The 12,492-nt window shown below is 37.6% G+C and overlaps 1 protein-coding gene across 1 annotated transcript; it reads right to left on the bottom strand.

The window, feature by feature from the left end:
- Nucleotides 1-6,829: 6,829 nt before the first annotated feature.
- Nucleotides 6,830-7,509, bottom strand: LOC108582173 (heterogeneous nuclear ribonucleoprotein A1-like). Its single transcript, XM_031652984.1, has one exon. It carries the CDS (start codon nucleotides 7,461-7,463, stop codon nucleotides 7,029-7,031), a length of 435 nt encoding a protein of 144 aa, XP_031508844.1. The 5' UTR covers nucleotides 7,464-7,509; the 3' UTR covers nucleotides 6,830-7,028.
- Nucleotides 7,510-12,492: the final 4,983 nt, after the last annotated feature.

Genomic DNA, 12,492 nt, shown 5'->3' with positions numbered 1-12,492 from the left:
TTAATCCAGTATTTCATAAGCCTATTTAAACACAGAGTGATTTTGAGTCTCTCTGATGAAGAATCCATATTCAATAAATGTTGTTTGAGAAATGCTGCATTTCATTCCTTCCCTACTTCCAGGGATCATAAGCTTTTAAAATTTAGTTGTTACCTTACTTCTTTCAGTTACAATAAATACCAAAGTAGTGCAGATTTTTTTTTGTTCTTCTAGCGGTTAGTCCTATTACATAATGAAAATAGACTGCCTGCGTTTGAGTCCTGAATCCATTACTTACTTGCTACATAACTGGACAAATTACTTTATTTGCACCTCAGCTTCCTTGTATGTAGAATGAAGATAATTGTAGTTTTTTTTTTTCAATAGGGCTATTGTGATGATTAAAAGATATCATGCATAGAAAGTGAGTTCCATATATTCTGCTTATAGATGTTAGTTGCTATTACTATAACTATTATATGATGATTATTATAATTATTATTCAAAACAAAAGAGCCAACAGTTAAGGCCTATAAATCTTTCTTTTATACACAATTTTTCTTGAGACGAAATTGATCAATACTAGATTTGTCCAGCTTGACTTAAATGTCATCCTGTTTTTAATCAGCATTGCTCAACGAAATCTGATTTTAGAATTGATGTGATATTGTACTTATGTATCACTGAAATCAGAAGTTATGTATCACTGATATGAGAAGTGTGTTAACGAAATATTTTTCCTCTTTCATTCCTACCTATGTAATATATTATGACAATTACATTTGCTATCTTACTAGCATTAATGCCATAATAGAAAAACCCAATGTTGATAGTACTATTTAAAATATAGTTATATGCATTTAGTATATTCCAGTCACTACACATCAAATATCCCTGAAAAAAAAATTTGGAGGATTGTAAGCCTCATGTTAGCCAATTGTTTGTTCTAAGCACTTAGAATCATTCTAGTTATTAGTTCATATTATGTTCAGGAGAGCTGTGTGTGTTGAGTAGGAATCAGCGTTAATCTCATTTTCTAAATGAAACCTTCAATGCATATGGAAATTTTATTTTTATATTTCTGATGATGGAAGTGGAAAGACACAGGCTAGTTATCAGGGTGGAGGAAACCATGATTAGGACCTTGCCAGGATAAGCTGTTACTATTAAGGGTCTTTTGTTTGGGAACTCAGAGAATAGGAGCGGCAACTCTTTAATCCCAGTCACCAGACAGTGTGTACAAAACAGGATCTTCTACTTTATAAAGGAAACATAAGGCCAGGGAAATAGGGAAGATGAGGGTTGAATTGAATAGAGATACAGTTTATCAGAAACTAAAATTTAGTGATAGAAGAGACATATGTCCCATATGTTTCCTAAATCTTGCTCTGTATGTCAGTTTTCCTTAAATTATGTATATATTATCAATAGGAGAAAAGCAGGTTAGATCCTCTATTCAGTGTCTTCTGCCTTTCCCTGCAGGCAGCTCCCCAAATAGGAGGGATTCTGTATATGAGAAAATTTTCTAAAAGCTATCCTTGAAAACTTAAACTTATTCTAATGGCAAATGTACATGATATGATACAATCATTTAATAATGTTTTATTGTTTTTGTAAAACTCTTGATTTAGAAGCAATAAGCTTTTGGGCAAGGGTTCTTTGGCTAATGTAATGATGGAAGTGATTTTATGATGCACACAGCACAAGGGCTCCTTACAGAATTGTTACTGTTAATATTATTATTTTTGCCTGAATTTCATGGCTACATTCTCTTTATCCTTGAACAGAATATGATTTTCTTATGATTGGGAAGGGCAGGAGTCCTAAGAAGTTTATTTAACTTCCAGTAGGCAGGGCTGTACCTATCTTGTTCACCACCGAATCTCCAGGGCTGAATGTATGCATGGAACCAGAGAGTCTCAGAAAATATTTGTTGAATAAATGGATGAAGGAATGAGTAGATAAAATGTTTTCTCCTCCAATTATCCAAATAAGCTACTTAGAATTCAAATTACTGAATAATTTTTCAGTCTTCCGCTTTACTTGGACACTGAAAATTGCTTTTTGAAAAGTCAAAAATTAATTTGGAGCCCTTTTCAAGAGCAACTTTTTCTAGAATCCAATGTATAATATAAATATAAAAGATGTCTTATTTCCTATCTATTGCTATCTTCTTAAGTTGCCAAAGGCAAGAAGACAAGTATCTCTCAAATGCAATGCAGACAAACTGCCTACTGCTATTTAATGAAAAGGAAACAAAATTGATCTTACACTGTACTTTTATATAAATAAAAATATTATTTAAACCCTCAAGCCAGAAAACTTCCCTAGAGTAATATTGAATGATTGCTTGGTATTTCTTTCTTTACAAAAATATCAATATCAACTCTCTATAATATATGAATTTTATCTTCTTTTTCCCAAAGTCAAACCAGAAAATAATTGTTAGCATATATAATATACATAGGTCTTTATTGCTGGAGGTCTTCTCAAAAACTTGTACTCTGAGATTTATCTCAAAGGCAATAAAAATAAAGTTATAAAAATATTTTAATTGGCAATATATTTTTTCCTGCTGTTTCACAGAACCAAAGAGTGAGAAAAAAGACTCACTGGAAATGCATTTGTTAATAATTTACACATAGAGTATCATGGAATATTTTTCCTACAAATAACTTTATATTAGAGATTAATCTTCCTACAGCTTCTAATTCAAACCATGTATTCTGGATTTAATATTAGGAGTCACTCTTAACTATCTCACATGAAGGACAGGGACTAGATCAAAGATGTCTTGATAATAATGGAATACAGTTATAAAAAGAACCAAAATCAAGAGAAAGATTGCCATAGCCTTCAAAATGTATAAAATTGGCATTGGGCTTGTTGCTTTGGATAGGTATAAACTCAAGTTAAAAAGTTTTTTATGAAAAAGAAAGAATCTTTAAAACCCTAAGCAAAGCTACATTTCCCAGCTTTATTTGTTTTATCTTTATTGACATCCAAAACACAAGTCACACATAAGCTTTAGAGATTAAGTCTCACTCTCTCCTTCTTGGTGTGTGTATGTGTGTGTGTGTGTGTGTATGTGTGTGTGTGTTCTTCCCAAAGTAAGGTAATAATTCTATTGCTTTGCAAAATACAAAACATAGGGATTATGGGAAAATGGCCAAGTTTATGGGAAAATGTGCTGGTTTATATATACCATCAGTCTCATTAATTTAAAGCACTTTTCTGTGCAGGTATTTTTCTGTTCCCTGTCCTTTCATTCAGAAAGCACACATGGAGCCTTCTATAAAAGTATGTCAGTAGCTCTTTTACTGAACCCTCTCTATGGACCCAGCACTGCCTTAGGCTTTACGAGACATGATTCTGGCACTCAAAGATCTCATATTCTAACTGGGGTTAGTGGATGATGTGGTTTGGATCTGTGTCCCTGCAAAATCTCATTTTGAAATATAATCCCCAGTGTTGGAGGTAGGGCCTGGTGGGAGGTGTTTGTATCATAGTGGCCAATCTCTCTTGAATGGCACAGTGCCATCTCCTTGGTGAGAAGTGAGTTTATGACAGTCTGGGTTTGAAAGTGTGTGGCACCTCCCTCCTCACTCTCTTGCTTCTGCTCTGGCCATGTGATATGGTTGCTCTCGCTTTGCCTTCTGTCATGAGTAAAAAAGATCACTTAGGCCTCCCCAGAAGCCAAGCAGATGCCAGTGCTATGCTTGTACAACTTGCAGAACTATGAAACAATTAAATCTCTTTTCTTTATAAATTACCCAGTCTCTGGTATTCCTTTATAGCAATACAAGAAGGGCCTAACACAGAAAATTGGGACTTAGGAGTGGACATTGCTATAAAGATACTTGGAAATGTAGAAGCAGCTTTGGAACTGGGCAATGGGCAGAAGTTGGAGGAGTCTGGAGGACTCAGAAGAAGGCAGGAAGATGAGTGAGAGTTTGAAACTTCTTATAGGCTGCTTAAATGGCTGTGACCATAATGCTGATAGTGATATGGACAAGTGAAGTCCAGGCTGCTGAGGTCTCAGATAGAAATGAGGAACTGATTGGAAACTAGAGAAAGGTTACCCTTGTTATTCTGTAGCAAAGGACTTGGTAGTTGTATTGTGTCCATGCCCTAGGGCTCTGTGGAAGTTTGACATTAAGAGTGACAACCTAGGGTATCTTGTGGAGGAAGTTTCTATGCAGTGAAGCATTTAAGATATGGCCTGGCTGCTTCTAACATACTATACTCAGATGCAGGAGCAATGAAATGACTCAAAATTGGAATTTATATTTAAAGGGGAAGCAGAGCTTAAACATCTGGAAAATTTGCAGCCTGGCCATGTGGTAGAAAAAGAAAGACCATTTTCAGGGGAAGAATCTAAGTGGGCTGGGGAGCAACCACTTACTAGAGATATTTGCATGGGTAAGAAAGAACCAGGTGCTGATAGCCAAGACAATGGGAAAAAGGCCTGAAAGGCATTTCAGAAATCTCTGAGGCAGCTCCTCCCATCACAGGCTTAGAGGCCTAGGAGGGCTAAATGGTTTCATGGGTCAGGCCTGGGGCCCCATTGTCCTGTGTAGTCTTGGGAAACTGCTCCCACATCCCTGCTGTTCCAGCTCCAGCCATGGCTCAAAGGGCCACAGATACAGCTCAAGCTGCTGCTTCAGAGGATGCAAGTCATAAGCCTTGGAGAGTTCGTGGTGTTAAGCCTGTGGGCATGCAGAGTACAAGAGTAAAGGAGACTTTGCAGTCTCTCTATAGACTTCAGAGCATGTATGAGAAAGCCTGGGTACCAGGCAGAAGACTGTTGCAGGGGCAATCCCTCACAGAGAACCTCTACTATGGCAGTAGTATTGAGGGGGAAATTTGGGGTTGGAGGCCCCACAGAGACCCCACTGGGGCACTGCCTAGTGGAGCTGTGAGAAGGAGGCCACTGACCTCCCAACCCCAGGATAGTATATCTACTGGCAGCTTTACATCTTGAGCCTAGAAAAACTGTAGGCACTCAATTCCAACCAGTAAGGGCAATCATTGGGGCCGAACCCGGAAATCCACAGGAGTGGAGCTGGCCAAAGCCTTGGGAATCCACCTTTGCTACATTATGTCTTGCATGGGGGACATGAAGTCAAAGGAGATTATTTTGGAGCTTAAAGATTTAATGACTTAAATATTTAATGGAGCTTAAAGATTTAATGGGTTTCAGACTTGCACAGAGCCTGTAGCCCCTTTGTTTTGGCCAATTTCTCTCTTTTGGAATGGGAGTGTATACCCAATGTCTGTACCCACACTGTGTCTTGGAAGTAAATATATATTTTTTAATTTTATAGGTTCATAGGTGTAAGGGACTTGCCTTGTTTCAGACTTTGGACTCTGGACTTTTGAATGATGCTGAAACAAATTGTGACTTTTGGGGAACTATTGGCAGGAGATGATTATATTTTGCAATGTGAGAAGAACATGGGATTTGTGGGGGCAGGGGCAGAATGATATGGTTTGGATCTGTGTCCCCACCAAATCTCAGGTTGAAATATAATCCCCAGTGTTGGAGGTGGGGCCTGGTGGGAGGTTTTTGGATCATGGGGGCAGATCTCTCATGAATGGCTTAATTGCATCTCCTTGATGATGAGTGAGTTCAGGATTGGGTTGTTTAAAAATGTGTGGCACCTCCCTCCCCTTCTTGCACCTGCTCTGGCCGTGTGACATGCCTACTCCCACTTCATCTTCTATCATGAATAAAAGCACCCTTAGGCCTCTACAGAAGCTGATCAAATGCCAGCACCATGGTTGTACTGCCTGCAGAACTGTGAGCCAAATCAGTTTATTTTCTTTACAAATTATCTAATTTCAGATATTCCTTCATAGTCAGGCAAGAATGGTCTAATACATTGGACTTGCAAGGGAGACACCGGTAAACAAAATGACACTGTGAAAAACCAGGTGCTCACATAAAAAACAAATAAGGATCCAGAGGATGATGGAAGGTGTGCTTCCATTTCTAAGTCCTTGCTCATGCTTTTTCTTCCACTTTGAAAGCCACTATCTTCCTTTAGAAATCCTGCCCATCCTTAGAAACTGGCCCAATGCCGTCTTCTTTAAGATGCATTTCCTTATCACCTAGTCAGATTGATCTCTCCCAGCCCTGTAGTCTTACCTTTTTTTCTGTACTAATTCTACGGACGTTATTACATATGGGTTCATATTATAAATATTTACATATATTAGGAAAAAATATCTCCTTTGGTTCCCAAACAGCCAAAGCTAGATTTTTTGTATCTTGGAATGGTCCACAGTGTCAAAAACAGTGTCACTCATTTATTGAGTAGGTGATCAATATGCTTATTGAATGGATGATTATGTAATTGAATGATTGAATCACAGGATTTTGTATAAAAGCTACAAGGATATTTGTATTATTACTGTTTACTAAGACCTTCCCCATACATTATATTTCTTAATTCTGTAAGGTAGTAATTATCATTGTCACCTTACATATCAGTTAACCAAGGATCAGAGAGGTTGAGAAACTTGTTTAACCTCAGAAAGCAAGTAAATGGCATATCTGGTATTTAAACCTAGGTCTTTTGACTCCAGAAAAAAGGTCCAGTACTCTTCCCTTTCCTCATTCTATTTCTTTTTTTTAAAAAAGGCATTTATTCTATTCAGCATCATGATTGGATTGTTACATTTAGCAATCAACAACATGGGTGCCAAAAAAAAAAAAAAAAATTAAAACCCTTTGTTGGAATTCTTTAACTTTTCACAGAACAGAAACTAAAATAACCTGTTATACAATTAGTCACAAATACAGTCCTTGAGGTTTTTTGCTCGTACACATGAGTATTTGTCTAATTTGTCTAAAACATGTCTTCTTCATAGCAGCTAAGTCCTGCCACCACTGTGCTTGACTGAGTTCACAAATCTGTTGTAACCTATAGCTTCCCTGTCACTTCTCTGGCTCTCCTCTCCTGCTAAGCTTTGTTTCCTAATTAAAATCTTCTGCCACTGCCATAGCTACTGTTGCTACTGGAACCCCCATAGCCCCTTTGGTTTCATGGTTTGGCTAAGTATTGGCCTCCACCATCATAGGGGCAAGAGCTTCTGCCTCCAAAGTTTCCTCCCTTCATAGGCCCAAAATTTGAAGACCGAGAGTTGTAATTGCCAAAATCATTGTACCTGCTACCACCTCCAAAATTCCTTCCATCATTACCAAATCCATTATAGCCATCTGCACTGCCACCATATCCACCACCACCATGGCTGCCACCAAAGCCAACACGACCACGGAAGTTTCCTCCATGACCAAAGTTGTCATTCCCACCAAAACCACCTCCACGACCATTACCAAAGTTTCCAGAACCACTTCGACTTATTTGGCTGGACGGAGCACTAGCCATCTCTTGCTTTGACAGGGCTTTCCTAACTTCATAGTTGTGGCCATTCACAATATGGTATTTCTGAATTGGCAATCTTATATGTGGAGTCATGGTTGTCAAAGGTTACAAAGGCAAAACCCCTTTTCTTGCCACTGCCTTGGTCAGTCATGATTTCTTTCTTTTTTTTTTTTAATTATTATTATTATACTTCAAGTTCTAGGGTACATGTGCACAACGTGCAGGTTTGTTACATATGTATACATGTGCCATGTTGGTGTGCTGCCCCCATTAACTTGTCATTTACATTAGGTATATCTCCTAATGCTATCCCTCCCCCATCCACCCTCCCCACAATAGGCCCTGGTGTGTGATGTTCCCCTTCCTGTGTCCAAGTGATCTCATTGTTCAATTCCCACCTATGAGTGAGAACATGTGGTGTTTGGTTTTCTGTTCTTGCAATAGTTTGCTGAGAATGATGGTTTCCAGCTGCATCCATGTCCCTACAAAGGATGCAAACTCATCCTTTTTTATGGCTGCATAGTATTCCCTGGTGTATATGTGCCACATTTTCTTAATCCAGTCTGTCACTGATGGACATTTGGGTTGATTCCAAGTCTTTGCTATTGCGAATAGTGCTGCAGTAAACATACGTGTGCATGTGTCTTTATAGCAGCATGATTTATAATCCTTTGGGTATATACCCAGTAATGGGATGGCTGGGTCAAATGGTATTTCTGGTTCTAGATCCTTGAGAAATCTCCACACTGTTTTCCACAATGGTTGAACTAGTTTAGAGTCCCACCAACAGTGTAAAAGTGTTCCCACTTCTCCACATCCTCTCCAGCACCTGTTGTTTCCTGATTTTTTAATGATTGCCATTCTAACTGGTGTGAGATGGTATCTCATTGTGGTTTTGATTTGCATTTCTCTGATGACCAGTGTTGATGAGCATTTTTTCATGTGTCTGTTTGCTGTCTGAATGTCTTCTTTTGAGAAGTGTCTGTTCATATCCTTTGCTCACTTTTTGATGGGGTTGTTTGTTTTTTTCTTGTAAATTTGTTTGAGTTCTTTGTAGGTTCTGGATATTAGCCCTTTGTCAGATAAGTAGATTACAAAAATTTTCTCCCATTCTGTAGGTTGCCTGTTTGTTCACTCTGATGGTAGTTTCTTTTGCTGTGCAGAAGCTCTTTAGTTTAATTAGATCCCATTTGTCAATTTTGGCTTTTTTTGCCATTGCTTTGGGTGTTTTAGACATGAAGTCCTTGCCCATGCCTATGTCCTGAATCGCTTCAATTTTTCCATACTGTTCAAAATAATATCTTAGGGGATGTTCTTCAGTGTCTTCTTTAATGCCACCAACAAGTATCTTTTTCATTGTTAAGTGGGTACCTGGTCTTTGAGAATCTTCTCTTGAGACAGCTGTCTTTGGTTCCACAACTCTTCCATCCACCTTCTGTGGCCTTGCATTCATGGCTGCATCCACCTCCTCCACAGTGGTGTATATGACAAACCCAAAGCCTGTGGAGTGATTGGTGTTTGGATCTCTCATTACCACACAGTCTGTGAGCATTCCTCATTGCTCAGAATGGCTCCTCAGGCTCTCATCTGATGTTTCAAACCTCAACCCTCCAATGAAGAGCTTCCTCGGCTGTTGTTTGGCTCTTGAGGAGACTCTGACTTAGACATGACGGCAGGGAGAAGAGAGACTTTAATGATGTGTCCTCAGCGGCGTCCATGGGCAGAAAGGAGTAAGCTGACAAATACATCTCCTCATTCTACTTTTTATAGTTATTCACTATAGGGTTTATTTAAATGAATTTAAAAACCTTTAGTAACTGGAGATTATAAGGAGTGTGAGGAAAGACTATTGAGGCTCTGAGTATTCTTAAAAGACTAATATAACAACTCATTTGTATACGTTTTAATGACTCTGATGCCATTTTAAGAACCAGTATCACTGATGTTTCACTGGATGTCTCAGATTGAGGATCTCTTCAAATGATAAGGCTCTTTATCTCTCTTCAGAAAGCAGCTGTTGGGTTTTTCATCTTGTTACCGGAATTTTTTTTTTTCATATATCAAACTTGCATTCATAAGTAAAGTGCTGTGATATTTAATACATCAGTTGATGTTATTAATAAATAAGACTCTCTGTAGCTTTTCTGTTATGAATAATAGTCTTCAACATTCATCTGAATGATGGATATTTGGCATGCCTTAAGTTCAAGTTTTTGGTCTTCTTATAGCCTAGTGGCTACAAAATAATAGTATCAATCTACTTCAAAGGCAGTCTGACAGAGTGTAAAAGGGCTTCACTCGGGTTCAGAAGATGTGAGTCAAGACATGAGTCAACTGTCCTTTCTTCCATTGAAAGGAGCTGTGTGATGCCAGGCAAATCCTTAATGTATGTGGATCTTCTTTTCTCCATCTGTGAAATGAAGGAATTGAAAAGGCTGATCTTTAAACTCCTTCCAGCTCTAATGTTCTAGGATTTATTTGGTCTTTTGTTGAGCAAGAAAGCCCTATGCTTCCAAATGGTTATAGGAGCATTAATTTTAGACAATTAAAGACATCTCTCCCACTGGCAAGTCGTGTGAGATTAAATAAATCACTTAAGCTCTTCCTTGGTTTACTCATCTGAAAGCTAGGGATAATAACAACTACTATACAAGATTTAAAAAAGACATTATAAGAAAGGCCTTTGTAAACTTCAGTGTACTGTACACATCTTCTTGGCTGCCTGTTGCTCGAATATAAAATGCAACTTTGTGATATAAACAATCTGAAATGATTAAAAAATATAATTCTAAGTGTTCTTCTCGTATATATCTTAAATTATGTATTGTCATATATTTGATAAATACACAATAATATATGTAACATATATGGAAGTTTTGCAGCATAATAATAAAATGAAAACTCATGACCCTACCACCCATCCTAGATGCGAAACCATTCTCAACATCAACGAAACAGCCCTGTGTGTTTTTCTCTGATCCAACCCTCTACTTTCCTACTAGAGTTTGCATTTTTAACCATCTAAAATATGTTTACCACATATGTATGTATTCTTGAAGAGTATGTCATTTAGTTTTGCTTGGTTTTTTGTTTTTTTTTTTTTGGTTAAAAAATGACATGATAGTGTATGTAGTCTTCTGTAACTTTCTGCTTTTCCCCACTTAAGGTTATATTTTTATCATTAAACTATATTGTATCTGGTACACATAGATCATACATTTTTGCTGTTGCATAATATTCCATTCTGTAACTCTGCCACGCAGTATTTATCCATTTTCATGGAAATGAGCAGTTAGGTTGTTTGCAGTGTTTTTACTGTTGAAACCATAAAACTAAAGCAGATGAGCAAGGTGTACTCTCCTGGTGCACATGAATAATTGTTCCCACTTCCATCTATGCTTTATTTTTCTCCTTAATATTTCTTACTATTTAGCATTATGGGTGCATGCACCCACACACATACATAACACATCTCAAGGTTTTGTATATACGTATATACAGGCATACACATGCACAGGTGCGTGCACGTGCACGCACACACACACACACTAGTCAAAAGTCAAAAATCCACAGGTGCTCAAGTCCCTGATGTAAAATTGTATTTGCATATAACTTATGCGCATCCTCCTGTGTACTTTAAATCATCTCTAGATTACTTTTAATACCTAATACAATGTAATGCGATGTAAATATATATTCACACACACAAATAATTAGCTGGAATCACAATTGAAATATAACATTTTTGTCTATTATTTCCCTGCTGTATTCTCAGTACCTAGAAAAGGTACTGAGAAAGGGCTCAGATAATATTGAATGAATTAATTAATGAATAGAGTTTTGTTGCTTGATTGTTAAATAAATAAATTATCATGTTAGGATTTACTGTTGATGCTCATGGAATATTGAAAAGACACTGAATAAATGTCTTCTCTCCACATTCAGTTATTCAGGGTGCTTAGGTTCTAGTCCCAGATCTGCCACCAACTAGCTGTGAAACTTTGGGCAAGTTAATCTTTCTGATTCTGATTACGAACATTTATATGAAGTTAACAGTCATTTCTGTGTATTGTGATGATTAGCATATGATATTGATACAAATGTTTTATGAACCATGAACTGATACCTAAGGACATGCTTGTTGTCATTATTCCTATGGCAAAGGTTCCTCACATTTACTGAGATTTTAAAAATAAGCATGAAGTTACTTGTTTCATATCAAGAACTTTTGAGGTTGGGCAAGGAGACTTTGAGAAAAATATGATATTGGAGAGTGAAAGAGCCCAGTCCTGGGGGCCTAATCTGGTACACTTTGTGTTGGATGTGCGGTATCAAGCTTTTGCTGTAAAATCAAGCTATTTTTAACCCCAAGTAAGCATAAAGAATCTTTTTTAAAGTAGGGCAACCAAGATAGTGTGTTACCCTTTCCAATAAGCCTGCCTAAATGAAATATTCATCTTTTATGTCAAAATAAGAAGTGATATATATATATATAATTGAGGACTAAGAAGGGATAGAGTCTTCTGAGGGTGAATCCTTAAAAAGTCCTGCATATAAAATAACTATAGCAGAAATACCCATTAGTATTGAATTACATTTCTATATTGTGGAGAAATTAGATTTTCTCTTTTTTTCTTTTATCTCAGACTTGCATGAACAGGCAAAGGCAGAGGTGGTGATGTCTGAGAGAAGCTTTTTACCTGCCTGTTTCCAGAATAGTGCAATCAAAAAAAGACCCCTGGATTTGTGCTGCTCAAAATTAATAGCTTTGGCCTCCACTTTACCATCTGTAAAATAGATTAATAAGCATATTGTCCCACTCCTAGTGGTGTAAGAATTAAGTATAATAAGGTGGGTGAAAGCCCTGTGTAAACTGTAAAGTGCGATGCAAATGCTGATGTTATAAGATCAGGATCAAGAGACAGAAGCTCGAGGCAAATGCATGTATTTGTATTATGAGAAAGACCCTAGGGAAAAGCATGAAGTGAACGTTTTACCGTTGACTTCTTCCTGTAGCCCGGGCCTTCTTTTTTTTTTTTTCTTTTCCCAGACAGAGTCTTGCTCTGTCACGCAGGCTACAGTGTGCAGCAGCGCGATCTCGGCTCACTGCAACCACCACCTC

This window comes from Papio anubis, chromosome 12, assembly GCF_008728515.1.
Source record: "Papio anubis isolate 15944 chromosome 12, Panubis1.0, whole genome shotgun sequence".
NCBI lineage: Eukaryota > Metazoa > Chordata > Mammalia > Primates > Cercopithecidae > Papio > Papio anubis.
The sequence above is the reverse complement of the archived record's forward strand: the minus strand, read 5'-3'. Positions and strand labels throughout refer to the sequence as shown.